This window comes from Zonotrichia albicollis, chromosome 1, assembly GCF_047830755.1.
Source record: "Zonotrichia albicollis isolate bZonAlb1 chromosome 1, bZonAlb1.hap1, whole genome shotgun sequence".
Lineage (NCBI taxonomy): Eukaryota > Metazoa > Chordata > Aves > Passeriformes > Passerellidae > Zonotrichia > Zonotrichia albicollis.
In genome coordinates, this window is record NC_133819.1 from 43,080,295 (window position 1) to 43,107,858 (window position 27,564).

The 27,564-nt window shown below is 38.7% G+C and overlaps 1 protein-coding gene across 3 annotated transcripts in view; it reads right to left on the minus strand.

Moving 5' to 3' along the window:
• CAPN7 (calpain 7) overlaps positions 1–23,793 on the minus strand; it is a 33,955-nt gene extending 10,162 nt beyond the window's left edge. The window contains exons 1-16 of one of the 3 annotated variants that reach the window (XM_005480994.4): positions 23,589–23,791; positions 19,443–19,551; positions 18,645–18,802; positions 16,341–16,408; positions 15,030–15,230; positions 14,539–14,625; positions 13,743–13,869; positions 13,330–13,415; positions 11,564–11,657; positions 9,846–9,992; positions 8,099–8,205; positions 6,484–6,604; positions 6,080–6,224; positions 4,488–4,587; positions 2,652–2,787; positions 2,120–2,195 (exon numbers count right to left, since the gene is read on the minus strand). In XM_005480994.4, coding sequence (XP_005481051.1) covers positions 2,120–2,195; positions 2,652–2,787; positions 4,488–4,587; positions 6,080–6,224; positions 6,484–6,604; positions 8,099–8,205; positions 9,846–9,992; positions 11,564–11,657; positions 13,330–13,415; positions 13,743–13,869; positions 14,539–14,625; positions 15,030–15,230; positions 16,341–16,408; positions 18,645–18,802; positions 19,443–19,551; positions 23,589–23,690 — 1,864 coding nt within the window. In that variant the 5' untranslated portion in view covers positions 23,691–23,791. Of the gene's footprint in view, positions 1–2,119; positions 2,196–2,651; positions 2,788–4,487; positions 4,588–6,079; positions 6,225–6,483; positions 6,605–8,098; positions 8,206–9,845; positions 9,993–11,563; positions 11,658–13,329; positions 13,416–13,742; positions 13,870–14,538; positions 14,626–15,029; positions 15,231–16,340; positions 16,409–18,603; positions 18,803–19,442; positions 19,552–23,588 lie in introns of those variants that run through there. The other 2 variants (XM_074539489.1, XM_014273804.3) reach the window with 2 other exon arrangements.
• Positions 23,794–27,564: the final 3,771 nt, after the last annotated feature.

A 27,564-nucleotide genomic window follows, 5' to 3' on the forward strand; every position in this document is an offset into this window, starting at 1 on the left:
CTTAACATCAGCTACTGTTTTCAGGAGGGGTACATCACACACGACAAGACACAAATTCCATGCTTGAAAGCACAGCTTAAATCCCAAGACATGCAAGGACCGCTTATCCATCTCCCACCAAGGCCACTACTCAAAGAAAACTGCTGTAATTACGTTGAAATTTCAAGAGAAAGATAATGAATGTTTAGGCACTTTGAAAATCTCTGAAGTGTCTGCTCTTTCTCCATTGGCTGGACATTTCCAGAATGCCAGCTGCCAGAACTTGGGCCACCTTGTAAACAATTCTCCAAAACATGTTAATTCCTTTAACTAAATCACACACACTTTCTGTCCCTCTCTCTTCAAATCCCTGTGATCATTACACAGATGTAGCTGCATCCCAATACCAATGCACATGTGGTACTTAGAAAGATGCCAAATGTTTGCTTTTATAATTAGACAGTTAATTTGTTATTTGGCCTCTAATTGGTTCTTTCCAGACTTCTTTTAATTTCAGTGAAGCAGGACCAAGTCTAGCCAATTACTTCAATAGGCCCAGGATCAGGTCCTTTTATTTTCTTCCACAAAGCAACATGGGAGAGGGGAAAGGATTAATATAAAACAATAAGAAGCTTAGGAATGGGAAATCTCGGCCTTGCTGCCAAAGGATTAAGCTGCTTTGTTCTCATCTCATTTTAACAGATGGTTAAAAATACTAGTGCAGCTTGACCAATCTATTTCCATGGAAAAAGGTTTTAAACAAGTTTGAGCTCGTGAGATCAGAAGTTTTTAAGAGTTTGTGTAGCAAGACAAAACATACAAATTGTTCAGTTTTTGGTACTGGTCTTGCTAGGCTGTCTCCTTCAAGCACAATGAACAGTTCCCTCTACTATACATTTGTGTTTGGGTTTGCTCACTTAAGGACGTTTTCAGTGAGACACATATGTAAATAAGCACTGCTCCAACTACCAGGAACACCAGAAGCAACTTGGGCATTTACTTCTCCTCACAGAGGAGCTCTTGCAAAACCAGATGATGTCAGGTGTCAAGAGATCTTTCCACAGAAAGACTTGGGTTCTCAGGGAAGCTTGGATTCTGGGGGAACTGGTCAGCAGAGTTCACTGAACAAGATCAGATGCAAACAATGCAATGCTCTTTAGCCACTCCAATAGAAAAAGTGCCATAAATTCCACTCTTTGGTGAAAAAAGCTTTAAAATCTACTAAGGGAGTTGTTGCATGAGCAGCTACCAGAACCTGGTTCCAAAGAGGTTCCTATCTGTAAAAGCAACCAGCCAATTCCCACTTGTTTTAGGATGCACCTTCACTGAATAATTCCAAGGAATATTTCTAGCAATCTTCAACTTAAAGAATAAATAAAAAGATGATCTTACTAGCTCTACCTTAATGTTTCAGTCTATCCATTCAACCTGGGCATTACCTTTATACCCTGTGTCTCAGCCTGTGTCTCAGATCTGCCATCTCTCCTGAAATAAAGCATACCTGGCTACTTCACAGCTACAGCAAACCACTTCTCCTCAAGGTGACAAGAATCTGACATATGATAACCAAGAGATTTTGATAAAATTTGAACATTTTTAACATTCCATACCTGATACTTGGAAATATGTTGAAGTGTTCACCTACATTTCATAAGCTTGCTTAGGTATTGTACTAAGCCAAGTTCATGGGACAATTAACCCTGATTATTTTAATTCTGTGGAAGCTGTAGACCTTAAATAATTTCACAAATATAGGAAATAATTATGCTACCAGAGAAACTAACACACAACATCTGTTCCCTCTACACATTAACTACTGGCACTGAAAAATAACCAGAAAAAATAAAGAAAATGTTGCATCAAAATAAATGTCAGCAGGACTATGTAGACCTCTTGAGAATGCTTACAGCATGTTTAGAATAGCCTATTCCTTCAGTGTAGGCTTTAAGTACACTGAAGGAATACTGAAGGAAGGATCAAACAGAAGGAAGGATCAAACAGAGCAAAACAATGATTTCAGAAGACTGACCTCTTAATGAGGCATCTAGTTTTAAAGAAAAAAGGGCCTTTCCTCTCCACAAAATTCTGTAACCTTCATTTTATTTATAAATCAGCTTCTGGACAATTAAGGCACACTAACCTGGATAGTAAACTTTTTTGCCATCAGTCTTGTACACAACCATTGTAATGAATTCCCGATTGTGTGCAAAGTCATCCTATTAAAAAAAAACACAAAAAACCACAAATCAAAATTGTGATATTCTGTGAAACATCATGAATGCTTAATCAGAGTCAAGAACACCTTCTACCATTCCTTTTGATCAGCACACAATATGATATGATATTTGTATTTACTGGGATGCCCAACAGAATTCTTTTTAAAATGCCTGAAGTAAACAAACATTCACTAATAGAACTTATTCAGGCCCCAGGATTCAAAGTTACTTCAGAAGCTTTACAGTGGAATAGAATCACTGAGCTCAAATTTTACTCTGTTTCAATTGGAGGCACATGTACCTGCTGGATTAAAACATTCCACATGTACAGAGGCATACAAACCTGAACACAGGCAGTAATTAACTGCCTATGGAATACTAAGAGAAATAATAAGAGAAAGCCATACAGAAAGCTGTACAGAAGCTGTGGCAGAGCTTGCAGTGCAGAGCCAGCACCTTGTCAGTGATGTGCCTGCTGAGCAGGACCCAGACAGCAGCACCACCCTGTGGGCACTGCACCTCCAGCTTGTACTGAGGGTTGTTGGCCAGGCTGTAGGCGTCCTTCACCGGGCCCTGCTTTGCATCCCACGTGCTGAAAGTGACACAGACACATTATTAGACCAGTAGGAAACTAATTTGTGCTCTTAAACGAGCTCCAGATCCTACACATAATGCAGAGTGTGATATTATCAGTAACAAATTACCAAAGCCCAGTTTTCTACTGGAATCTATGGCAGTGGTTACATAACACAGTCACATCAGAAGCATTATCTTAGAACCTTGTTTATAAATGAGTTCATCACAATACATGTATGATAATAAAAAATGTTAAATACAAACAGCCTAACTGGTGACTGTAACCACACAAAGCACAGAAAAAGCTGAACCATTCAAGCAGCCTGGGCTACACAACCATCTGTACTGCACACATCAGTATTAAATGAAAAACACCTACACCTTTGTAACTGTAGAAATCAATCAATCTATCTATCTATCTACCTACCTATCCATCCATCCATCCATCCATCCATCCATCCATCCATCCATCTCTCTATCTATCTATCTGCTATGGTTGGTTTCAAAAGCTGGTGAACTTTTTTTCCTCCTTTTTATTTTTTTCCTGGTGTAATTTTATTTTAAAATGTGCCCTGTTTCATGCTTGTAAGGGTGCTCTGCAGGAAGTGTTAAAGATCTTTGAGGTGCCCTACTGCAGAATCTGCCTGCTGCCTCGTGAAGTGTCTAGACAAGAAAAATACAGTGAGAAAAAACAAAAAGTGCTGATGACTGAACACAAAGTGTGGCACACTGGAAGCAGAAGTGTATACAGCTATTCCTAAGTCTCCTTGTCCCTCTCACACTTGTAAAACTGAACAGCATGTGTGGAAAGCTGCGTTAAAAAAAGTTTCAAATTATCCATTTTATGGCAACTGCCACTGTGCTGAGGCTTTTCCCTACACAGAGGGAAGACAATCACTGATAATGTAAGGACAGACAGACCAGTAGGTGAGCTCTGACACAGCAGACACATTATCTCATCTTGCTGCATCACCACAGTGTATTTTAGAAATAATTGGAGTGCAAAGATGGAAGGAGCCTTTATAAACAAGCTCAGCAGTCACACTGTGGATGAAGGAGCTTGTGCAGAGCTAACACAGGCAGGGACAGTGTGGAAGCAGTGGCAAAGTGCAGTCTAGTGGAGTGGAAAAGTATAGAAACACCTGCTTTCCAAAATGGAGACACATATACACACACATGCTCAAACTGGGAGAAAACCCCCTGAATGTAATGGGCATTTGGTAAGAGGCACTCAGACTCAGAAAACAAATCAGCAGGCAAGGAAGATTATATATGATAACTACAACTGCTCCAATCCAGAACTGGTTAAACTACCCTGATGTCAGTGAACACACCCTGTAAAGACAACACTTGCAAGTGGTCAGAAAAATGATTTCCAAATAATAACTAGGTCACTTAGGCACTGTCTGGGCACTGCTTAGAGATAGACTGCACAAAAATCTGATTTTTATTCTGATAGGGAGATGTGGGATTGAGGTCAGGATCTGGTTACACAGCTGTAGTTCCACAGAAACATCACAAGGGTCACTGAGCTCCACTGATGCTACAGAACTAGTCAAAAACAAAGCCTGGGCTGAGAAAGGGTAAAGTTAGGCTCAAAAGAACAGGGTTGGAATTCAAGCCCCTAGCTGTAACCTGCAAGAATTGAAGGAAGGAAACATCACAACAGAACACTTACTGAGATTTTGAAACAAAAATTTTATCTTTTGGACCAACCTGTGAATACATGTAGATTCTTTGAAAAGACTTGGGTTCCAACTCAAATAAATAACATCATAGTACTGGCACAGGTCTTCCCAGGAAATCCAGAAAATGCCTGAAAAGGAAATGCTGCTATTATTTTCTAACCAGATACCTTGATTTTACTTGTTTCTCAAAAGTCTATTTCTGAGCAAATGGTACAGCTTATGTAAGTCAACATTTCTGCAAAATGTAGTAGTAATGTCTGCACTGCCTAAATGGCAAAATTTAAACTTGCCCCCCAAACCAGGTTAAAGCAAGAAAAAACAAATTAGTCTCTGCTTATTATCAGGGACTTTCTGAAGCTGTCAGAATGCTTTTCCATTCTCAAGCACTAAGCAGAAGGTATGAGAAAATCTGCTATTTTGAAAGAGACATCATTAGGTGATTCTGACCTGATTTCCTCTTTCCTAGGTTTCTAAAAATAAAAAAATAAAACACACAGTCAAACAGGTTCCTGCAATTCAACAACCTACTTAGCAGTCATCCAGCACAATCAAGTATTCGACCAACATGTGAGTATGTTCAAATGTATTTCTAAGGTACTTCACCCAACACCTACGTCACTTGTTTTTGTACCCTAAATTTGCTTCCTCTTTGCAACATTCTCATGCATTTATTCTAGTTCTCCATAGCTCCCTTAATTGCAACTCCAGCCAACAACAATGCCTTCAAGCCAACAAATTCCTAGTGGAATGAACTTTTAAAATGGTAGCAGCCTTATAAATCATGTCTCTGACATGGGCAGTTGCAGATCTTGCAGCACTAAAAACCAGTAATAAAACTACACAAAAACAAGAAGGCAAAAGTGTAAATCCAATTAGAATAAATAACTCCATTAGAATTACTAAGGTAATTTCATATAAAATTTCCTACAAATTACTTACTAAAAGAATTGGTAAATAAATAATAAGCTATTATCACGTAACTGTCACAAATCCAGGACTGCTATTTTTATGTTTGAATCACAAGTTTTCATCAGGCATTTGCACAAGGCTTATCAATAAATGCTCTAATCTAATGGATTTGGGGGCATAGTGTTGTAAAACAGTGGCACTGAACAAAGGGGCTCTCTCAGAGATTTGCAGGCAGCAACTAGGACACAGTAAAAAGCAGAAACATCTTTCTGAAAGTAAAATGCAGCTGATGCACAAGAAAGATTGACTGAAATACTGATTAGAGTAAGCATATTGATACATATTTGAAAACATTGGAAAGGAAAATACCCCACAGAAAGTCCATTCACGTATTAAAAAGCAGCATTACACAACTTATTGTCAGAATGTTCTCTTTGCACTGAACTCCCACATAGTGACACAGCACACTTAACCAAGGAGGTACTTTCTTGTCAATTAATTTGAGATACACATTTAACAGTCTAGATTACTTAAACCCCAGACAAACCTGAAATTACAGATTTAAATACACAAATACTCCCTAAACTTTTGGACTGTTTAGTTTCTAGTATTTGTTTTCATCTCCTTATACTTAAGCACTCCCTTCCTGCAGGGATTCACCACCAGGATCTGTACTATTTGAAAAGATTATGACTTTTAAAACCTTATTACCATTGTCTATTTTCTGAGCTGTTCTGGGATCAAAGTTCAAGTATTTTTGAAGGTCTGGGGTCCAGTTTCGTGTGTCATTTTCACTGTATCGTCCCTTCCAACGTAAGTGGCTCCAGGGATTTTTTAGCTGAAGAAATCGAAGTCCCTAATAAAAACACAAAGTAAAATTGTCAATTCAGCTTGTCATGGTAATTTTTACATATTGAAAGTGCTTTTTTATGGATCACGAAAACACAGAATCATTACATTTTCTGAAATTTCCCAGTAGAGTCCAAATCTAAGACAAAATACAATGTATTAGCCATTAGAGCAAAAAAAACAGTAGCTACCCATCTAGAGTAAACCTAGCAGCACATGTAGGTTTCAAACAGGAGTTTGAAAACATCTCCAACTTCATTTGATACCTTATATTCTCTTATATCCAAGACTGCATATGCATGGGTTGGAACTAAACCCCACTTTTCTCCTTCCTCTTCAGACATCACCCCTGTTGCTGTTGTGATAAGGACATCTCCCTTGTGAAATCTGTTCAAAAAGAGGTGGAAAAATACCTTAAATAGATTAATTAAATCCCACAAGTTGCAATCTAACATTTGCCAGACACCACAATAGCATGTTTGTACACCCCCCATTAGCATGACCCTGTTTTATAAAAACTGGGATATAGGGGTTTTTGTCAACAGAAATCACTCCTGAAAAAAATTTGAGAAAGTAGAACTATTTTTCTTCCACAATTAAGTATACAGTTTAAATTAAAATTATTTTTAAAATATAATTTCATATTTTCATAAACAAAATTCAGCATTTATCAACCTGAAGCTCAGCTTGTGTCACTTTTAAGATACTCTTCACATATCCACAGCTGAGCACAAATGTGTTTTCATCACCACTCAGTCAATGACTGCATATAGCAAATTATTAAGTCTGTCATACCCCCAGGATTCTGAAAAAGAAGTTCATGCTTCTATACTTTTGTAGGTGTTTATACTCAAGTTTAGTGTTCTGAATAGTAATTGTTAATTCTGGAAGAATTACTGTTGTGAAAACACAGTGTTTCCAGCCTATGCTAAAAATCCAAGTACGTTCTCAGTGTCCCTAGACAGATTACAGGATCACTGGACTACAGGATCAACACATTTCCAGGTGAACAACAGCAATATTCCAATGGCTAGATGCCATCCTAACTTTAATCATACCTTCAAATCACAACACCAAAACATCTAAAAAATTGCTGACAGCTCTGAGAGCTCCTAAGCAACTGAAAAAATTCTGCAGAAAGACTCTTTTATTGTGGATGCAGTTGTTTCAGTCAACAGAAACTGCATAAAATACGTAAGACACTGGCTGCACAAAACCATTTGGAAAGAAATCAGAGTACTTGGTATACCTGGCATTTTTAATTTACAGCTGTATCTTTCACCATAAGCAAAATAAAATAATAACTTACTTTGTACCCTTAACACCATCACATACAACTGCTATGGTAGGTCTGAAAACCAGTATTGTAGTTTTGATAGACTTTTGCTGCTCCTCCAGAGATTTACTGATGAGGCATAACCTTGTGATGCAATTAGAAACCCTGGATTATATCTGCTTGCCAAGACAGCAGATACAATATAGTTCTGGGGAACTGTGTGGAAACACAGAACACATATCCTCCTTCTTTTTAAACACTTAACTGGTATATATTATATTAGTACCAGTTATAATATAACTGGTATATTGGTTCCAAACTGCTCTTCTCTGACTTTATATTCTGTTTTCTTTATCAATGAAAGGGTTATTTTTTTAATTCATACATATAGAAGAAGAATTCCAACACAAAATTCCCCAGTATTTTAATCTTCTATTTTAACAAAGCCACCAATACCTCATTTTTCTTCTCCTGAAAGCACATGGAGGTTTTATAAAGCACAATTTGCTGTTGAAGCATCTGTGGTGACTCTACTGCTCTTACAGTGGTAACACAACTACTACACAGCAAGAATTTTAATTACTTAGGAAAGAACAAATGTCTACCTCTGATAAAGCATTCTGAAAGTGCTGTCTTTATTGAAGGCTTGATTGTCAGAGTGCATTGCAATTCTTTCAGGTATCCAACCTGTCAGTGCATGGAGATCAATATTCTGAAATGCAAGTATTCAAAAGGAAATCAGAACAGATAATCCATATATTAACATACGATGTCTGTACACAACTTATAAAACACCTTGAAAGAAATCAAGTACACATAAGTTACAATACAGCTCTACACATAAAAGGGTCAAGATCAAAACTAACAAATAAAACACTCTTTGATTAGACAAGGACAACATTTCCAAGTATCTTAAAAAAAAAAGCTGGAAAATGAACTGATGAAATAAACTGGAATTCCAGAGCAATTGAAGCATATCAGAATCATCAGTCATGCTCAACTGTGTGATGTGTTCTATTTATTTCATTGATTTACAGACTTTCAAAGCATATCTCAGAAGCACTATTTGGTACCTTCCTATTATATATGCATTTTAAATAATTTATGTTTTATTTCTAAAGCTCAGAGTTTGGGTTTTTTATTCTTTTTGGTAAAGCTGACACTGATATGTATTTCCATAAAAAGATGCTTTAATCTCCCAACTCCTTGAAATATTGCTTAATTCTTATTCTTTTGCTTTGTACTCCTCAAAGCAAAAGCAGAGACTGTAAATGCTTGAAGTGTCAATAACCACCACTGTGGGCTGGGAACTTGAGGAATTACAAATACAACCCAGCCTGATTGTAAGTAACCCTGATTACAGAAGGAAGCTGGAATACAGTGGAAAGTGGAGAGGGCAGGAAGGGTGGAGTTTAAATGCCACCAGTCAAACTGTTTTTCCAGACAGCAAGTTAGAGGATGACAACAGGAATAAAACAACGTTATTCTCACCAGCTTTTGTCCTTCAAAACAAATATTTTTAAGGGTCCTGACACTTAAAAATATGTGCTACATTTACCCCTTACACAAAGCCACATTTGTCTCCATAACAATTTTTCAAGAAGTGATGATTACTAAGTATTTCCACCAAGAATGTGATTGTCAAGACACCAATTAGCACCATGAGAAAATAATCTTTAAAATTTTAGTAGTATGAAGTTAAAATCACAAAGGCTTCCGAAGTAATAAATTATGTGGGCTACTCATTTCAGCAAACCATTCCTCCCTAAAGAATAACTTGCATGTCACTTGTATGATGTATGTTGACTGTTTCTTTAGTAACCACATTATAGAAACCCAATGCATATTTATGGAGATGAGTGGAACAATCTGATATACAAACTTGCACAGATCAAAGCACTTGCTCCCTCTATACAGACCTCCTAAACGTCTAGACTGTTCCTTTCCTAGCTGACTCCATTACCTAATGAGGGAGAACTGCCCTATTTATTGAAAGAGTTAGAAACCAAAATCAGCAGTATTGATATGGGCAAAGAGAATTTGACTTCACCCAACAGATTCATCTAGATTCTATATAAACACTTCCTATCCACAAGCATCAGTACTGAAATCTGAGAACTAAGATTAACTCTGACCATCAAGATGTCTTGCTCATTCTATTTTGATGGAATAATTCCATTAAGTACAGCTAAAAATAATTGTGAAAGAAAGAAACAGAAAAAAAATTAAGAAAATGTCATACCAAAGACTTGTCTCCCTAAGCTGTTCACTTTGATTTCACTAGAATGAAATTATTTTACCCATTATTATTTAAGTGGATTTTTTTCCTCTTAGAAATAATCTCATACTTACAGAATTTGATCCAGGAAAATCATATCCTCCCATGACCTTCATGTAAGCTTTTTCTATTAGTGACACCCATAATTCATTCTTATTATTGGAATAAGAGCAGAGAAGTTCCCCACTATGATCAACAGGTAGCTGGTCATCTATGATTACCTGTGTGAAAGGAATGAAGTATTATGAATACAGTATTTTGAAAGTAATCAGAAAATCAAACAAAATCCTCATTAATACAAAGCTTTTCAGACACAGCTAGACCTGACCATTATTCTCACATTTGGACACCTCTATTAACCTTGCAGTGGTTTGCCAAAGTCAAAAAGAAATTCCACTGCCAGCTCTTGAGTGCACAGGTCTAACTGGGTGGCATGTGAGTGGCTCCCTTGATTTATGGTGACACTACACTCTTATAAAGTGTGCAACAGCTACTGCAAAAGGCACTTGCAGAAAGGTTCCATGCAATTTCAAGCATAAAAAGTAAAGAAAAGCCTAACAATATTCCTCATCTAATTAGGAATCAGAGCATGGATGATGCTTGGTAGCCAGCAGAGAAATAAATATTTATTTATCTTTAAGGAAACAAATTGTGTCATATCACTTTCATAGCCTCTAGTTCCAGATTTAAGTTTCTTCTCTCTGAAAAGGAAGAACACCTCAAAGCAGCAGCTCTGACAGCATTAACATTTCTTCTTCAAATTAGGTACTATATATTCATCATCACTACAGATTCTGACTGCATATTTGCAGTAATCTGAAACACTTTCTGTGAATAGATGTTTCAGTTTCCTGTTGGCACTGGTCCATTACAAATACAGGCTACCAACACAGCCCATTCTCTGGTCAAATCCTATCTGTGCAGGAATGAATAGACCTTTTCATAGGAGAGCAAATGGCCATTCATCCTAACAAAAGGCAGCCCTTAGGAGATATTTTGAAAGAATATTAAGAGTAAGGCAGATACAAAAATGGTACTTTCCTGGAACATTCAGATTCCAGAATTTTGCAGCTCAAGGACTTCCTAACCCAGAGGTTATATTTTAACAATTAAGATCTTTGAGGAGTTTCCCCTATTTCCCCACCCTGTTAATATGACCACTCAACTTCTGAAATCTCATAAGCATTCATCAGTCACTAGGACCTGTGCTACAGTTAAGTATGATGTGAAGAAATACATTATTTTACGTTCTTATTTATTGCACTGCCAAGAAAATGAAGTTGTTTGTGAGTTTGCAAAGTTTTATCTTCAGGCATTTCCTCTTCTTACCAAAAATCTGTAGCTGAGCAAGGCCTTGCTTGAATTATCAGTCAAGTTATTCCTCTATGGTCATTTCATATCTACACTCTTCCTGATACCTCTCTCTATAATTTTTAATTGTTTCTAAGATGGAGTGGAAGAGTGCACACCTAATTCATAAATAGGGGATACATGGCTTTGTTCCTACTTGGTTTTCACAATTCTGATAAGTAATATAAGGCATTTTTTTACATTAATTTAATGTAAGGCTGTTTCTATTAATGTCTATAGAAGTACAGACAGAAGAAGTATGTGGCTGCATAGTTCAAAACCAAAAATTAATCTCAAAAAGGTTTAACAATTAAAAACTACTTTCCAAAAACACATGCCTAAAGTTTTTGCTATGCAAGCACTTCATAGTGAAGGTGATCAAGCCTTTAAAACACTTTTTGACTTCTGCAGTAACAGCAGTAAGTTCTCCCAAAAGATTTACCTTTCTAGGAACACCATTGATATGAAGCTTCACCATGTATTTACCACATGGATTATATTCTGGTTCTCCTTTCTTATTCTGAGGGTAAATTATACTGTTAACAGAAAAAAAAAAAAGAAAATGAGGAAATTATGATATAAATGACTTGACTTATAAAGATAAAAGTGGGATTAACACAGTCTATTTATGGAATTTACACTGACCAGAAATATGTCATGTTTAATGAAAAGCAACCCTAATTTAGTAAAAATAATCATGTTTAAATAGGTTTTATTTTTTCAGGCCTTGCTCTTGCTGCATCTTTCTACTTAATATAGTAGCAAAAAGAACATAAGTAATCTAATTGTTTCTCAAACAGAAGCAAGGCAAACAAATTTATCTTATGATTAAACAAGCAGTATTTACAAATCTATAATATAAATACAATATAAAGTATTTGCCTGAATGATAAGTCAAACTTTTGAAGGAGAAGGCAGTGCAGAACTTGCTGCTCTTGAAAAGAATACAGATTCAGTTCCAAAAAGAACAGATTAAAACAAAACAATCCAAAAACATTCACACACTGGTCTGGCAAGAGCATCCCAGCAAAGTCCAGAAAATCCATGGCAAATTTATCATAGGATGCCAATTGAGTGGAGCTGAGATAGTGTTGTTAACATTAATTCCACAATGAGTTGTAAAATGGACCACCTGTTGCACAGCAGTGAATAAAATAGAAAAATCAAACCAGAGGGCATTATAAATAAAATTTATATTTAAAAATCCCAAACAAATACAAAATCCTTCCAAACTATTTATTTGTCAAAGCACATCTGAAGTTAGACTCCAGTTCTGTATACATACCCATATTGACAGCAAGTTATATCTTAGACAGGAGTTTTATGAGTTTTAAAAAATTTTGTCATGAACTATGCTTAATTAGTTAAGGAATGTTTGACTGTGATTTTCGCTGGCTTTGATTTAGATCTGTGTTGGCTGAGTGTCAGAAGAAAACCCTGAGAAATTATCTCACAGCACCTGCAGAAAGGAACTCCATGAACCCATACCCCTCAGAGAACTCAATCAACAGTTGAAGAACAAAATTCAATAAAGAATTGTTCAACAGTTATATAACTAGATGAATAAGATGTCATGGAAAAAGGAAGCTATCTTGAGCAAGTTAAGGAGTCAAAGGCCTATAGACCCCAGAAAACTTTAATTAATACATTGCAGGTACAGTAAGGGAGCCAGTTCATAGGCTTGTTACGCCCCAGAAAACTTAATCAATGGTAATTGTCTAACCAGGACAGCAAATTTAATAAAGTGCTGCTTGGCTGGATAAAATTTGGGCTATCCTTTAAACAAAAATAGATGAGATGTTCTGGTAGAACTAAAAGACACAAAACACCTATACTATGATGCAATAAATTGTGCAGAGTTTTGGCAGTGTCTATAAAAATCTTGGATATTAGAGCATAAATAAATGTCTGAAAACTGTTGTTTCTTTGAACATGTCTATGGTGAATAAATTCATTATCTGTTCCCAATTTTGATTGATCAAAATATTTATTAGGAATGTTTGTCTAACAGCTCTTTGCTTTTAAATTTAAAACCCTTTGTTTCAATATAAAGTTGGCTTCCAGTTTAGAAGCGCTGAAACCACAAGTCCAGAAGAGATGAAGGTGAAACAAATGCTGGTTTTGACTGTGTACAGCTGTCACAAAACATATTGCAAAAGCTTTGCAGTGTTAAATCTGAAAAGATCTTGCAGAGCAACAGCTACTTACCTCGTGATCAATTTTTTGTTGTATCTTCTTTCATACGCTGCACTGATAGCTAGCGATGCCACAAAAGAACAATCTGACACTATTGTCTGCCATGAGAAGAAAGCCAGTGAGGACATTTAGTAATAATTCAGCTACTGAGAGATGAATGCAGTGTGTGGAGGGAAGGAAAACAGTCAGTTAGTAATTCCCTTCAAAAGGGAAGGATTTAAACCAAAAGAAGCAAAGCCACTATTAAAAAGGCAGAAAATGTATGCTTGTTCAACATGAGGCCCCTACAAGCAAATTTTTTTCCATTTATTTAACCTCATAAGGGCCAAGGAAAGCACCTCTCATATTTGGGGATTTCTTTTTGAACAACAAGGTCCCCCTGATAAACCACTAGCAGCCCACATTTTTCCTTAGAAACAATTTACCTGCTTTATGCTGAAACTTGATACAGTGTAAATCATCGTAGGGTTATTTGTTATGTCATCTGGTCTCACCCACTTGGCAAACATTGCTTTCTGTTTGGGGGACAAGGGTAGCTTCCCACACTTATCACTAGATTTAAGAGAGAAAAAAAGTAGAAATAAATCAATAGCAGTTTAGAAGAGTTTTTATGGTATGTGCAGTCTTAAATATGTCAGATAGATGGTGCAAAATATGCACAAAACGAGTACAAAGCTGTAAAACAAGCTTTGAAGTTTGTGATTTTTAAGGGGGAAAAAAGGAAAAATGTTAAAAAAAGACCATAACAGACAAATATCTTTGTCTATTATGGCTGTGTAATCTTAACTTATTATTATTGCTTATGAATGAAAATCTAGCTGTTATATATCACTCTTACTTGGAATATCCCTTTTACAGAAGAAACAGCTATGACCTGCATTTTACAGGCAACAGAGTTAAACTCATTAGCATGGAGCAGCATCAGAAAACAGTCTCAAGCTGCCAGCCCAACCCAATAATCCAAAAAGCCAAATATAATATTATCCTTATAGGCTTGAAGACACAAGTGCAAAAGTACTACAGAGCAGGATCAGCTTACAGTAAAGTTTTAAGTTCAAAGTGAAAGATGAAAGTGGTAGTATTTAAATATCTCTGTCTGAATCATGCTTAAAAGCCCATGTAAATGATTTTAAACACTGAAAAATAAAATACAGAAATATTAAATATGGAAGCTTTGAAAATAAAAACAAAACTGAAGTTCAGTAACTGAAGCATACTTACGAAAAAGGCATAGGGAAGGCAAAACGTTCCCTCAGATCAACACTCATGAAAGGTACATATTCAATGCCATTAATCTTTGAAGTCTTCCTGCAAGTCAGAAGAAAAACAACAAAACAGAAGAGTTACAAACTTATCAATCATCTTCTGAAAATTAACTTGCAGAAGGTAACAATGAAATAAGATTTTAAAAACTAGTAATATACAGTGCTTCTGAAAACAAGATCACTACCTCTTGAACATTATATATTTGATAGTTTTCAAAAGTCACAATTTAGGTTAATGGTTTTATAAATTATTTGTAGCTTATTTCACCTATAATAAAAATCAAAGTAAAAGGAACTGGATGGAATAGAAGGCAGAGTAATATAAAATATTATGCTCCTTTTATTTCCAGTGAAGCAGCAGCTGTACAATCTATAAAAATAACTTTGCACTTTGGCTTCTCAGAGTCAGACCTTCCACGAACTCATTTTGGAAAATCTCAGACTTACCTGAGTACTTCAATCTCCTCTGCAGTGTATCTCTGACCTTGAGATTCACTAGCTTGTACTGCTCTGATTGTCTGGGGTTTATCATTTAAAGAAAAATCAGGTCCCAATGGAAAGAACGTTCTGACTGGCTGATTTGGTTTGGCTGCAGTTGACTTTTCTTTCTGAGATGATTTTGACATAGATTCCTTCAGTGCTTCTGCTCTAAAGCAAATAAAGAATGTATTTTCTTTACAACAGTGACAGAAAAATATAATTACAGTTCAATTATTGATTTTCTTGGTTCATGTTCCACATATGTTAAATGGAATGAGAAAATGCCCCAGTTGACCAACACTACTTTTTCTTAAAAAAACCCTCAAATCTATTTCTGATGTTGGTACTTCATTGTTCTGTTCTTGAATAAATTAAAATACAGCATTTCCAACTCTTACAAGCTACTTTTGACAGAACTCATTAGATTTTATTGCCTCTAAATTATGCTAATAGGAGAATTTCTGTAAGTGTTCATTATGTGGAATCTCAGAACATGATCACTGAAACACAGAGAAAAAATTGATCTGCATCCTCTCAAACCTTCCAGATTAATTTTGTCTAGCAGGTACAATAGTAGTAAAACCCATGGGCATTCTCACAACCCAGGCTTTCAACTGCTTGAACATTGTGTATGCAGGAGCCATATTTTGTTACTGCTGCAATAAGCTTCTGTATAGTCACACACATGCCAATTATTGGGATTTTTTCTGAACACAGACTGAGAAATGCTAAAACCCAGTTTATACTGAAACTTAGCCCAACACAGCCTGGGATTCACCATCATAGAGCTGATTTAAAAAGGTGTACATTGACCTTATACTTGTGTAAATTGTTTCAGAGATCTCACTACACACACCCTATGTAATTAGACTGCTTTTTTAAAAAAATTGTTTCCCAGTTTCCAAGCTGTCTTCCTTATGGAGGGACACTGACACCTTGACTTCATGCTAGCCTGAATTCAGCATCTTTTATGGAGGCCAATGATGACAGTACTCTGGATTATATCTCTGAAGTACTGCATTTGTTCTAACAAGCACACACACACTCCTCTCCTAACTCTGCATGTCCCAAGATTCCCAGAGGGTTGGCACAACAGCTGCCACATTCAGCAGTGAAGCAGCTGGCAACTGGCTCCAAGGTGAACTCTGCAGGAGCTTAGTCTACACACAATCCACACAGACATGTTAGACTGAGAATCCAACTCAGGGGGTGCACTCAGAACTGACAGCAAGTATGTTTACTAACATTAGTATGTTTACTAACATTAGCTGTACTCACCTATCCAGTGCTTGTCGAGCCAGCTGTTTCAGTTTGGACTGGAGTCCTGCTTCTGAGGTTTCAGTAGCCTAAAGTGCAAAATTAAAGAAAAATCTACACATTCAAAAACCACCAACATGTTTCATTAGCTCAGTTGTCATACTTCTACATTACAGCAAAGAGTAACTAGTTATTTATTCCAATTCTCTCTTTGAAATGAGCAAATATTTTGCTTTATTGTTGTTTCTTTTTTTAAACTCAGCATAAAAAGATACTATGTAAGCAAATACCATTTTGCTGTTCTAGTGAAATTTTGATAGAATGGAAGTTATGTCTAAAATTCTTCAGCATGATAAACAGTCCACCCACAAAGAGAATTTCCAGAAGAATTAACTGTATTCAAATACTATTGGCAGAAGAAAAATGTTGCAGTATATGCAAGTATGTGAGCTTGGATGCATTTTGATTCTTTTCCCCAAATGTGTTAAAATGATCATAGTAACTTAGGAAAAAGATTTTAAATGTTTACTTTCATAAATGTTTTCAAATGAACAACATAGTGGTGCAAGAACAACATTTTAAACTTGCAATCAAAAGCATTAAATAACCTAGGACAGAGTGACAAAGATGTGAACAGTGTTAACATCAGTTCCAATTTGGGAGGTCATTTTTGACAGTTTATACTTTTGTCTCCCTTACAGATGAAGCATGGCTTCTGCAGCCAAACAATCTGCAGGAGGCACAACAAGAGGTGTGGCCTCTCCTGTGGTCCCCAAAGGCAGGTTTCAGGTTCCAGCTTTGTGCCTTGACCAATTATTCCAGGTCAGGGATGTCAACTGAGGATACAAAAAGCAATCTACTCTCACCCCAAGGAACGAAACTAGAAACGCCCTCTGTAAGCAACTAATTTCATTTGCAAAGAAATAACACTCTGAGGTTCCTGGTTGGAAAATACTCTAAAAGATTTATGAAGGTAAGTAATGGAGATGGAACACCAGCACACTCATCTGAGAATCAGCCACAGAAGAAGAGTAATGGCTGCTCTCTTCAAGGGTAAGAAAGAAACAAATCTCTGCCCCTGAATATACTGAAGAGAAAGATGGGAGTAAAGCTTCAAGATAGCAGAGTCCCTTAAATCTCCTTTCATCCTGCTGTGAAGAAAGTACTTTTGGGTCACCCCAAGGGACAAATCTTACTGTCATGTCAACAAAAGAACATTCTAGTCAAGATTAAAAGAAACTTCAGCAGTATCTTGTACCTAATGAAATACCAAATAAATGCAGCTGTTAATATATTTTCAGACTAACTTCAGTAATATCTGCATGCACTGACACAACAGAAGGAGGAACACAGCAGAGAAAAAGGAGCATGCTGCTGCAGTAAATGTTATGTAATAGACTGAAAATGTTCTGCTCCAACAGCTCAAGTGGAAAAACTAGAGCAGCTCTACTAACTCTTGATCTGGTTACACTGCACCACCAGGGGTTTTAGCCTAGGTAAAACCTGTTAACATAATTCAGAGGAAAGGATTTACTCAAGCATGTAGCAACAGTAACATAACACCCTCACCAACCCACAAATATATTTACATTATAACATTGAAAAGAAGAGAAAAAGAAAAACAGACTTGGTGGAGTTACATTATGATGGTGAGCTCTTCTTGTAATGAGTTAGTTAAGGCAACTGGACTTAAGGGAGAAAAGCAGTACCTGTAGTTATATTCTTCATTGTTTATGTAATGGCCAATTCATCCTTATTAATTGCAGTGTGAATTGAATTCACTCATAACAGCTTTAGTGTTAAACACTTGAGTAATCAAGTAGTATTTTTAATAGTTTTGGCATCAGTAGACTGTTACATCTTCAGAAAATGTTACACACACAAATTTCCCTTAAATGACTTCCTTTAATGTAGTCAGAAATTAATACAGCTGACACATTGGCAAGTCATCTTCATTTTTAACAGTTTTTAATTTCTGTTTTTGTGGTATTTGCTCCAGGGCAAAAATCAACACCAAAAATATTCCAGAATATTTCTAGCTTTTAGTATAATCCAGTTCAGAAAAAAAATCCACATAAATGACAAGTCTGCATAAATTTGCAGTGTTGTACAGAACATAAAAAAGACTGTAAGAAACACCAAAAAAATAAAACCAAAAAAACAAACCAAAAACAGTGAAACAAACAAAAAAAATTTTAAAAGGTAGTTTTTACAAATACAGGTACTCCATTTTCAAGCCAGCCTTTAAGGGTCAGTCATTTGTGAGAGTGGAAGAATTTCTTACCATCACATAATTCCACCAAGTTAACCTGTAGCTTAACATACTGTTTTCAAACAGAGTTCCACTGCTTCTGTGTACAACTCTATAGCTTCTTCTGCATTGCCTTTATCATCTTCATCAAAAGCCTGAGTAACTAGGAAGTGAGCACGCTCCAAGTCCAACTGTTGTTTTGACTTCAGAGGGTCTGTCTTCTGTGACTGAACTAAAGAAAAAACCAGTATTTAGCCTTCTATAGCAGCAGACATGTAAAAACACCCTGAATATGTCACCAAAACACTGGCAGCGCTAATCAGATGGGGAATGTCTATTTCTTGTCTGGTAACAAAATCTTTCTAAACTTTGCTAAAAACATCTATGCAAGGGCAAGGAAACACCATCACAATTCCTGAAGCAGAGGTTAGCTCTCAGGATATTTCGGATTTGAAATAACGTAAGTAAAATCTCTTTCATACTACACGGAGAACAAGGATGTTTAATTATGTAAAATATTGCATCATTTGTGAAAATACATCACCTACAATAATATACTTCAGTGTCCATCTCACTTAATACCTTTACTAATGACCTTTCTCACATTTGCTCTGCAGATGTGGTTCCTCAGAATATTTAAAAGCAAAGAACACCCACACCCAAGTCCTTAGAAAGTCATGCTCCACTTAATTTATGGTCCATCAGAATTCAAAGCACTGATGTGCTCATTGTATTTGTGATTCTACACAAAGGACAAGAAACTCAGAATAATAAAAACAGAGCAAACACCATTGATATGTAATTCACAGCAGAAAACAACTTTCCACTCAATTAATTTAAGCAGAGGTTTAATTAGAAAGCTCCTTACCCACCTGCTGAATGGAGAGCTTGAACTCTCTCCAAGTACTCATTTATTTTTTCTTGAATATTTTCCAAGTTGGACCCAGCCATCCCAGCATAAATCAAGGCTTGCGCAGCTTCCTGCAGGGAGAAGAATTGGAGACAAAGTTAATGTTTGCTGCCTAGAAAATTACTTACCATAAACAGAGGGCCTATAGCAGCCGTGAGTTGCATGAAAGCTACCCCTTACATCTGCAAAATACTCAGTGGCTGCAGGGAAATTCTGCTCAAAAGAAAAAGTTTCAAGTTATAAGCTAGATCATGTTTACTTTCTCACATCTGGGACAACCTATAAGACTATAAAAACATTCAGAATTTCTGTAACATCAGATGTTATGCCTGTTTGTATTGTATGAAATTATGAGATTTTAAGTAAAACTCTTCATGCATGCACTGAAATCAGTTTGGTTTTAAAATTGAGGATTTAAGGTTAGGAGAAAAAAGTGGCTATTCCAGTTATTTGCATTTACTCTGGTAATAATGAAAGTAAACAAATATATAAGATTTTTAAAATCAAATGCCAAGAATTTTTGTTTAGAAAGCATTTTTAAAAATTATTATTACTGAGATAAAGCTATGGAATCTGGAGCATCTACAAATGTGAGGCTTCCTAGCTTCTCCAACTTGTTTTTTTTAATGTATATACACAAAATACTGGGTGAAAGTCTGCTTCCAGGAAGGAGCACAGGCCTCTGGCTCAGAAGCACAGTACATTACCCACATTAAGGCTTTTTCCATCCTGCACAAATCTATTGAGAAAAAAACACCTTCAGTTGCATAAGCTGTCTATCCTTTCATTGAATTCATGAAAAACACATAAGAGTTGCCAGGACTGCAATAAATAGCCAGAGCTGACACAATCTCTAAACCACATGGAGAATCGACATTTGTCACCCCACAGAAATGAGGACAGAAATCTTGTTTTGTCCCCATTATTGACACGGGAAACCCCTCAGTTTTGTGGCAGTTCTTGCCCTCCCAGCAGCAGCAGAGCAGAGGAGGTGGTGGGGTAGCAGGCAGGCTGGGAAGGCAGAAAGCACAAGAGTAACTAGAGAAGAAGGCAGAAAGCACAAGAGTAACTAGAGAAGAAGGTATAAAGCACAAGAGTAACTAGAGAAGAAGGCAGAAAGCACAAGAGTACCTGGAGAGCTGCTTCACAGAGATGGTGCTCAGAGAGGCTGCCCTGCACAGGGCAAGCACAGACCCATGGCCAGGGCTCCCTTGTGTGTTTTATGGCCATTATTTTGGTCAAGCTTAGCAGTTTGTTCCCATATCCCTCTGTCTAGTTTGCCCAAACTTAAAACTGATCCTGACACAGCCTATATTTGTTATAAGGATATATTTTCAGTGAGAAACATCACAGAACCAAGTGCATGCTCCCTGCCAGCATCCATCTCCATACTACATCACACAAAACATCCACAGCCACTGAAGGGTAAGCAGAAGTACCATTTATATGTAGCAATTAACTACCATTAAGGTCTAGCACACAACTATTTTTTGCAGGGGAAAAAAAGTGCACTACAAAAGAGCTATGTGCTCAAGGGATGGGTATATTTGTCTGTGACATACTGCAAGTACAGACTGACAAAACAGGTCCTGTATCACAAAGGTATGTGGTCTACAAATGATGCAAAGCACAAATGTGGATTTCCAAACCAGTGCTACAAAACCAGTGTATAATTGATGTTTCTTCTGTGATTTCAAGCACAATTGTTTTTGCCTGGTTTTAAGATGTAAACATAATGGAAACAAGCCTTTTATAAAGCAAATCTGCAAAGGACTGAAGCAGTTGACAGAGTGCTTGTGGAGCCAGCATGCCAGCTGTTTCCAGTGACCAGATGGATGTGCAATTCAGACTTAGCATTTATGCTCTCTCCAATGTCACTCCTGTTTGTCACGAGTAGTGTGCCACAGCCACACAAAGCTAACTACAGCTCATCAGTCTGCAAGCTGCTCACAGCTGGTCAACAGCCAGACTTAGCAACAGCCTTCAGCAGTTTTGGCTGAAGTCATCGGTGTCCAAATATGATCCTGACATTTCTGCAGAGCACCATTAATTAGCAAGCAGCCCGAAGCTGGCTCACATGCAGCACTCCCCATGGCATCTATCAAAGTTACATGGAGCAGGAAGCCAAGCACACTTGCTAACCATAGGAACCCCATTCACACATCTTGGTGTTGTCTATGGCACCAACTGTGGCGATTTCCATATTTCATCCTCAGGGTCAAGCTCCTGCAGAAGCCAGTTCAGTACCCAAGCTTTCCCACATGCTCAGTAATTGCACCAGTGGGCTCTGAACTTCTTAGAACAGTTGATAAGAATGCTGGTGGCAGGCCAGAGCTTACTTCTACTGTGCTGGAATATATAAATAAATAAATAAATAAAGTATCCTTGAAATAATAAATGGCATTTTGTAATTTTTTTGTATAATCTAACATGGAAGTGATTCTTCAGGCAAAATCTGGAAAGCTAAACATATCTAGGTTACCCTCTTGTCTCATCTAGCTTCAAGTGCACCAAGATTGCCAGGGGTGCATTTTTCCACTTAGCAAGAATACCACCTGTATACAGCATGTGAAAAAGATTTTCCATGCACATGTATGTTCCAAAGGATACAGGGGTGACTATTTGCACAAAAAGATACTTTCATTCTGAATAGCACTGACTAATTTCTGCCAGATAAAAGGAGAGATACACGGTGCTAAAGCAGTACTGCACATGGTTATCAGACCATGCACACATGCTGCTCCTGGTGAACACAGAGCTTATAGGCGTTATTATGAGCAACTAAAATTTTTGCATTTATAAAGTTTACCTATATAAATTTAGCCCTCTAAAAATTAACAACTGGGTTAAAAACAAAAGAAAAAAAGACTCTTCTTCCTATTCTTTCACACTTACATGAATAGGCCACCAAGATATTAACACTGTGCTTTTTAAACATTTCACAGACACCTTGTACTCATGAAATAAAAGGCCAGCTACAAATCCCTTAACAAATTATTGGAAGAGAATCACTTTGTCAGGATAACAGAATCTGTGGAATGATTACTGTGATAAGGATAAACAGAGGCTTCAAAGAGGCTTTTCGCAGGTGAGAAGTCAATGCGATATGGAACTTTAATGTAACTTTATGACACAAAACCCAACAATTTACATAGGTGAAAAATGCCTAATGGTTGCACAAAAACGACTAAATACTAGTAGTAAACCTACAGATATTGAGTAACATCATGATACCCTTAGCTACACCAACCTGACACTCTACACAAACAATAAAATCTTGTCCCTAACAGAAAGAATATTCACATGAAGGTAAAATATTCTGTCACTGATATCAGCTGTCACTGATAGCTTGTGATCTGAAAGCTGTGGTACTGCTGAGCATCTTGTATTTCACCACAGACCTCTCTATTTGGTGACTGTACAAGAGAGTTGCTTCCAGCTGCACACCCAGGAGCAGCAGCATGCCCACTTGTGGTTCTGTAAAATGCACAGCATAAAACTGATCAGTCTTTCTGGCCTGGCAGAGCTTGGGGAGAGGCCAGGAATGAACGTGTCAAACCAGCGGGGCAGAGACGTTTTTAAATTACGATGAATCCTCCCAGCAGCACTGAAGGGGCTGTGTCTCCAGCAGCTGGAAGAAGCGCTCATTCCCGGTTTTTAAGCCAAGTACCTGCAGTGCTTCCCCATAGCCTGTCGGTAAACATCAGCGCCCGGGCACCGCTCGTTCCCACCTAAAACCAGGACGCAGGCAAAAGGCGTTTCGCAACCCGCCCTGAAGGACGCAGCTCCTCCGAACACTGACAAACTTTCGACGCTCACCCACGGCCTTCCGCTCTCGTCTCGGCGGGCACCGCCTCGCCCTCCCCGGGCCGCGCTCGCTGTCGGGCACACCCGCCGGGGGAGGGCGGGGGCGGCCGCGCTGACCCAGCGCGTCTCCCTCCGCCTGCAGGGCCGAGCCGGGCCGCGGGGGTGCCGAGCACTCCTCTCCGGCCCTCGGGGGGCCAAGGGGGGAGCGCGAACCCTCCGGCAGCTCAAGAGCATCGCGCGGCCCGCGGTGCAGGGAAGGAGACGGCGGCGCCCCGAGGGAACCGGCGCGTCCCTGCCGTACCTTGTAGTAGAAGACCGCTTCCTGGTAGCGCCCGCTCTGGTCCCGCTGCACCGCCAGCTTCGCGAACTTCACCGCGTCCAGCTCCAGCGTGGTGGCGTCCATGGCCAGCGCCCTCCCGGTGCCGGAGGCAGCGGCGACAGCTCCCGTCGAACCCCACCGCGTCCCTCTCCCCACGCCCGCCCGGCCGCCTTCCCCGCCTCCCTGACCCCGCCGCGCCCGTCGGCCGCGCCCCCATGTCTGGCCACGCCCCCACGTCTGACCACGCCCTCCGCCCGCACGGCTGCGTATGTGGCCACGCCCACCGGCTCCGAAAGCGGCCGGTCCGCCTCGTTTGGCCACGCCCACCGCGCGCCCACGCCCGCGCGCCCCGGCGGCCCTGCGCGTGCTCGGGCGCGCGGAGCCGGTGAGGCGGTGGGTGGGAACGGCGCGCGCCCGCCTGAGGCGCTGGAGGCGCGAGCGCGCGCCGGGCGGTGATAACAGAATTACAAAATTACAGAATCACAAAATCACAGAACGAGTCAGGTTGGAAAAGATTCCTGAGATCATCGAATCCAACCCATGGCCGAACACCACCGTGTCAATCAGACTGTGACACTAAGTGCCACGTCCAGACTTAAACATCCCTGGGGACGGTGACTCCACCACCTCCCTGGGCAGCGCATTCCAGTGTCTAATCTCTCCTTCCGTGAAGAAATTCCTCCTAATGTCCAACCTGGACCTCTCCTAGCACAGGTTAAGACTGCCTTCTCTGTCACTTGAGATACACCCTCCTTTCAGGCAGTTGTAGAGAGCAGTGAGGTCTCCCTGGAGAGGAGAGGCTCCCTTCCTTTTCTCCAGGCTGAACACCCGCAGCTCCCTCAGCTGCTCCTCACAGGATTTGTGTGCCAGACCCTTCACCAGCTCCATCGCTCCATTGTCTGGACTCACTCCAGCACCTCAATGTCCTTCCTGAGCTGAGGGGCCCAGAACTGGACACGGCACTCAAGGCGTGGCCTGACCAGTGCCAAATACAGGTGAAAAATCACTTCCTTGGATTCTCTTCCATCCCTTCTCTCCCATGGTTGTCAGCCATGGGTGAAGGAAACAGGTGGAGCCCAGGGGTTGCAGAGTGGGGTTGTTCTTTTTTTTCCATTTCTCAATTTTTAATAGAGGTGGACATGGCTAATCCCCCTGAGGTTGAGTTTTCTAGTCTTTAAAGGGAACTGTTTTCAGTGTGCATCTGTTTTTCATATAGGTGTAAAATGGAAAACAAAAAACCCTGTTTTATTGTATTGATCCTCATTAAAACAAAAAAAATGCAGTAGCAGTTTTGTAACCTAGATTGCTTAGCTAGGATGTTCAGGATTTTCTCTTTTTTTCTACCATAAGAGGCAGTAAGGGAAAATCTGAGGGATGGGATTCTTGAGGAGTGGGGTCCGTGCGCAACCCATGGAGCTACATGGCAAGGGGTAATGGGAACAGGTTGCCCTGGGAGAGGTTTCATCTTGGCATAAGAAAGAAAATTTTTATAGAAGCACTGACCATTTGTTGGAACAGCCTCCCTGGGGACATTGCTGGAGGTTTCCAAGAGGGTATAGGCAGGGTGCTAGTTTCATCTATGCTCCCCTTCCCACAGAAGGTTGGAGGAGGTTCCTTCTCACCTGGACAATTCCATGATTCTACAAGCTTTTATTTCTGCCTGAAAATACAGCTTATTGCAAGGCATTGTTTTCATGAGATATAAAAATACTCTCTGGCAAATTATTCTGCAGCTCTCTTTCGTGTGTGTCTTTTCAGCCTGTTTTCTGATTATAAATTTAGTTGGAGGTGCAGCTAAATGCAAGAGTACTAGGTACTGAAATCTGTTATTTTCCCTGTAATTTTCTTAAGTGCAGAGTTAAGTGTTCCCAATCCATCTTGTTCTCTTTATCCCTTTTGTGCTTTACTGACTGCATTTATATAAATACAGTAATGTTTAGTGCAAAAAGAAACTTTGTTCTTGTGTTCTTCATGGCTTTCCTTTTTGGTTGTGCTGCTTATAAAGTTACTTTTTTCTTTCAAAGTATATTTTACATGCTTTGTCTGAGCACAGGAAAGATTCACATTACACTAAAGGGTTTTTCTGAATAAACCTCTCTTTGTTCCATGTTTCCCTAATGACACCATGAAAATGAAGAAGGAGTTTCAGTCAAGGTGTGCTTCAATTTGATGTTGAGGCATAGCGGTGTAACTTGCATAGCCTAAAATTAATTTGTGTATCATGTGCATCAATGTGTGTCATTTTGCTTCAGACTAAACCATTTCTGGATCAAATGCAACTCTGCAGTGTTCAGAGTGACATGCACGATGCAAAGGAGGCTGAACTGGGCAGAACAACAGATAATGCTGTTCCTTACCTAAATCTACATGCCCAAATCACCTATTCTGTAACATAAGCTAGGATCTCTTCCAGCTAATCGGGATTCAAAAATGTCACTTTGAAGAATTATTTTTTTAACTATTTGATGGTCACTGTGATTGGCCCTTTTCACATAATAAATGGCTTGTGTGTTTCTGTTTGTTACTAATCCTCTCTAAAATTCTACAAAAGGCTTTAAATGTACAGAAAGTACAGTAAGTTATTAAGGTCATGACTGTAGCTAAGACTTCACACATATAAATTTTTTGTCTTTTGCATGTAGTGGTGTTTTACTTTTGGAGCCACATATTAAAATTGGCTCATTTTCTTTCTGGATGAGGAAAAACAATTTCTTTCAATTGATGTTGATACATCCTTGACATTTAAATTTTTGTATGGTTAACTCTTGCCTCCCAAGATACTGTGCAGTAAACCACTTCCACTTACTAAGATTGTTAAACCCCTTTTTCCACTGTCACAAATCCCAATTCCACATCCAGGTGCTCTTCTGCCTCAGTTTTTCTTCCCTTTGGTGATACTTGTTCTGAGTATCCCTTACTTCCCACCTTTTACTTGCCTTATGTGCCTTCCTTCCTAATCTCCTCTAATGCTTGCTTTCTTTCCTTCCTGGCTGCCTTTTGCAGTCAATATTGTCTGGGAAGATCATAGCTCTGTATGTTACCTTAATATTATTCCATCCAGCCCATGCCTTTTTGCAGAGGCAGTATCAGATGAAGAAATTCAGGTCTCTGTTTCAGTGTCATAGTTTTTCATTACTAACAAGACAGAATCAGTTCGTTCTCATTTGTTCTTCCTCTGAAGATACTTTCATCCCTGTTTTCCTTTTGTCTCGCATAATAATTTGCTGTCTCTCAACTCCTCTCCCTGCCTTCTGATTTTGAGTCTTGCTTCCCTGCCTCTTCTCCTCATTTTTTCAAACATATGTTGTAAGGATAGATGTTTGCATGAAGATGATGCTTCTTACCTAAATTTTGTCTGTTGCCATACCTATTTTCATTTGACTGCAGCCAAAGCTTTTTCATGGTTTAAAATGCTTTCAGTGCTTCCTCCACCCCTGGCACTGAAAGCCCCAAAGATACAAGCCTTGGATATGATCTGGTCTGTGAGTTCCTGCACAGTTACTTTCACTCTGTTGAGGCAATACAGAGTCAGAACAGGAGTTACTCTGCTCCTTTATTCCTCTGACTGGAATGCAGTTGGTGCCTGTTGGAAGAGCACAGGAACAAGATAAAGTCAAAGCAGTGTTTTGTCTCAGCTTCCTGTAGGCTGTAGGTTGAACTCACATTATTGCCTCTGATACTGCTTGCTGGGCTTATTTTCAATTAATTAGTCTAATTGTTGCTTTAGCATATTTTGATTTTGGCATTCAAAATATTTGGTGGGAATGTTTAAATTTGTTGTATAACATTTCATTAAAAAAATACAAACCAAAACCCAAAATAATAAATCAACTTCCATGCTGTTTCTGAGTGCATTTTCCCACCCTTTCTCCCCTTCTTATAAAAAATTATGATCCTGTCACTCACATCTTTTATTTTGTCCATAAATTTATGTTCTTTACTATATCTTCCTACCATT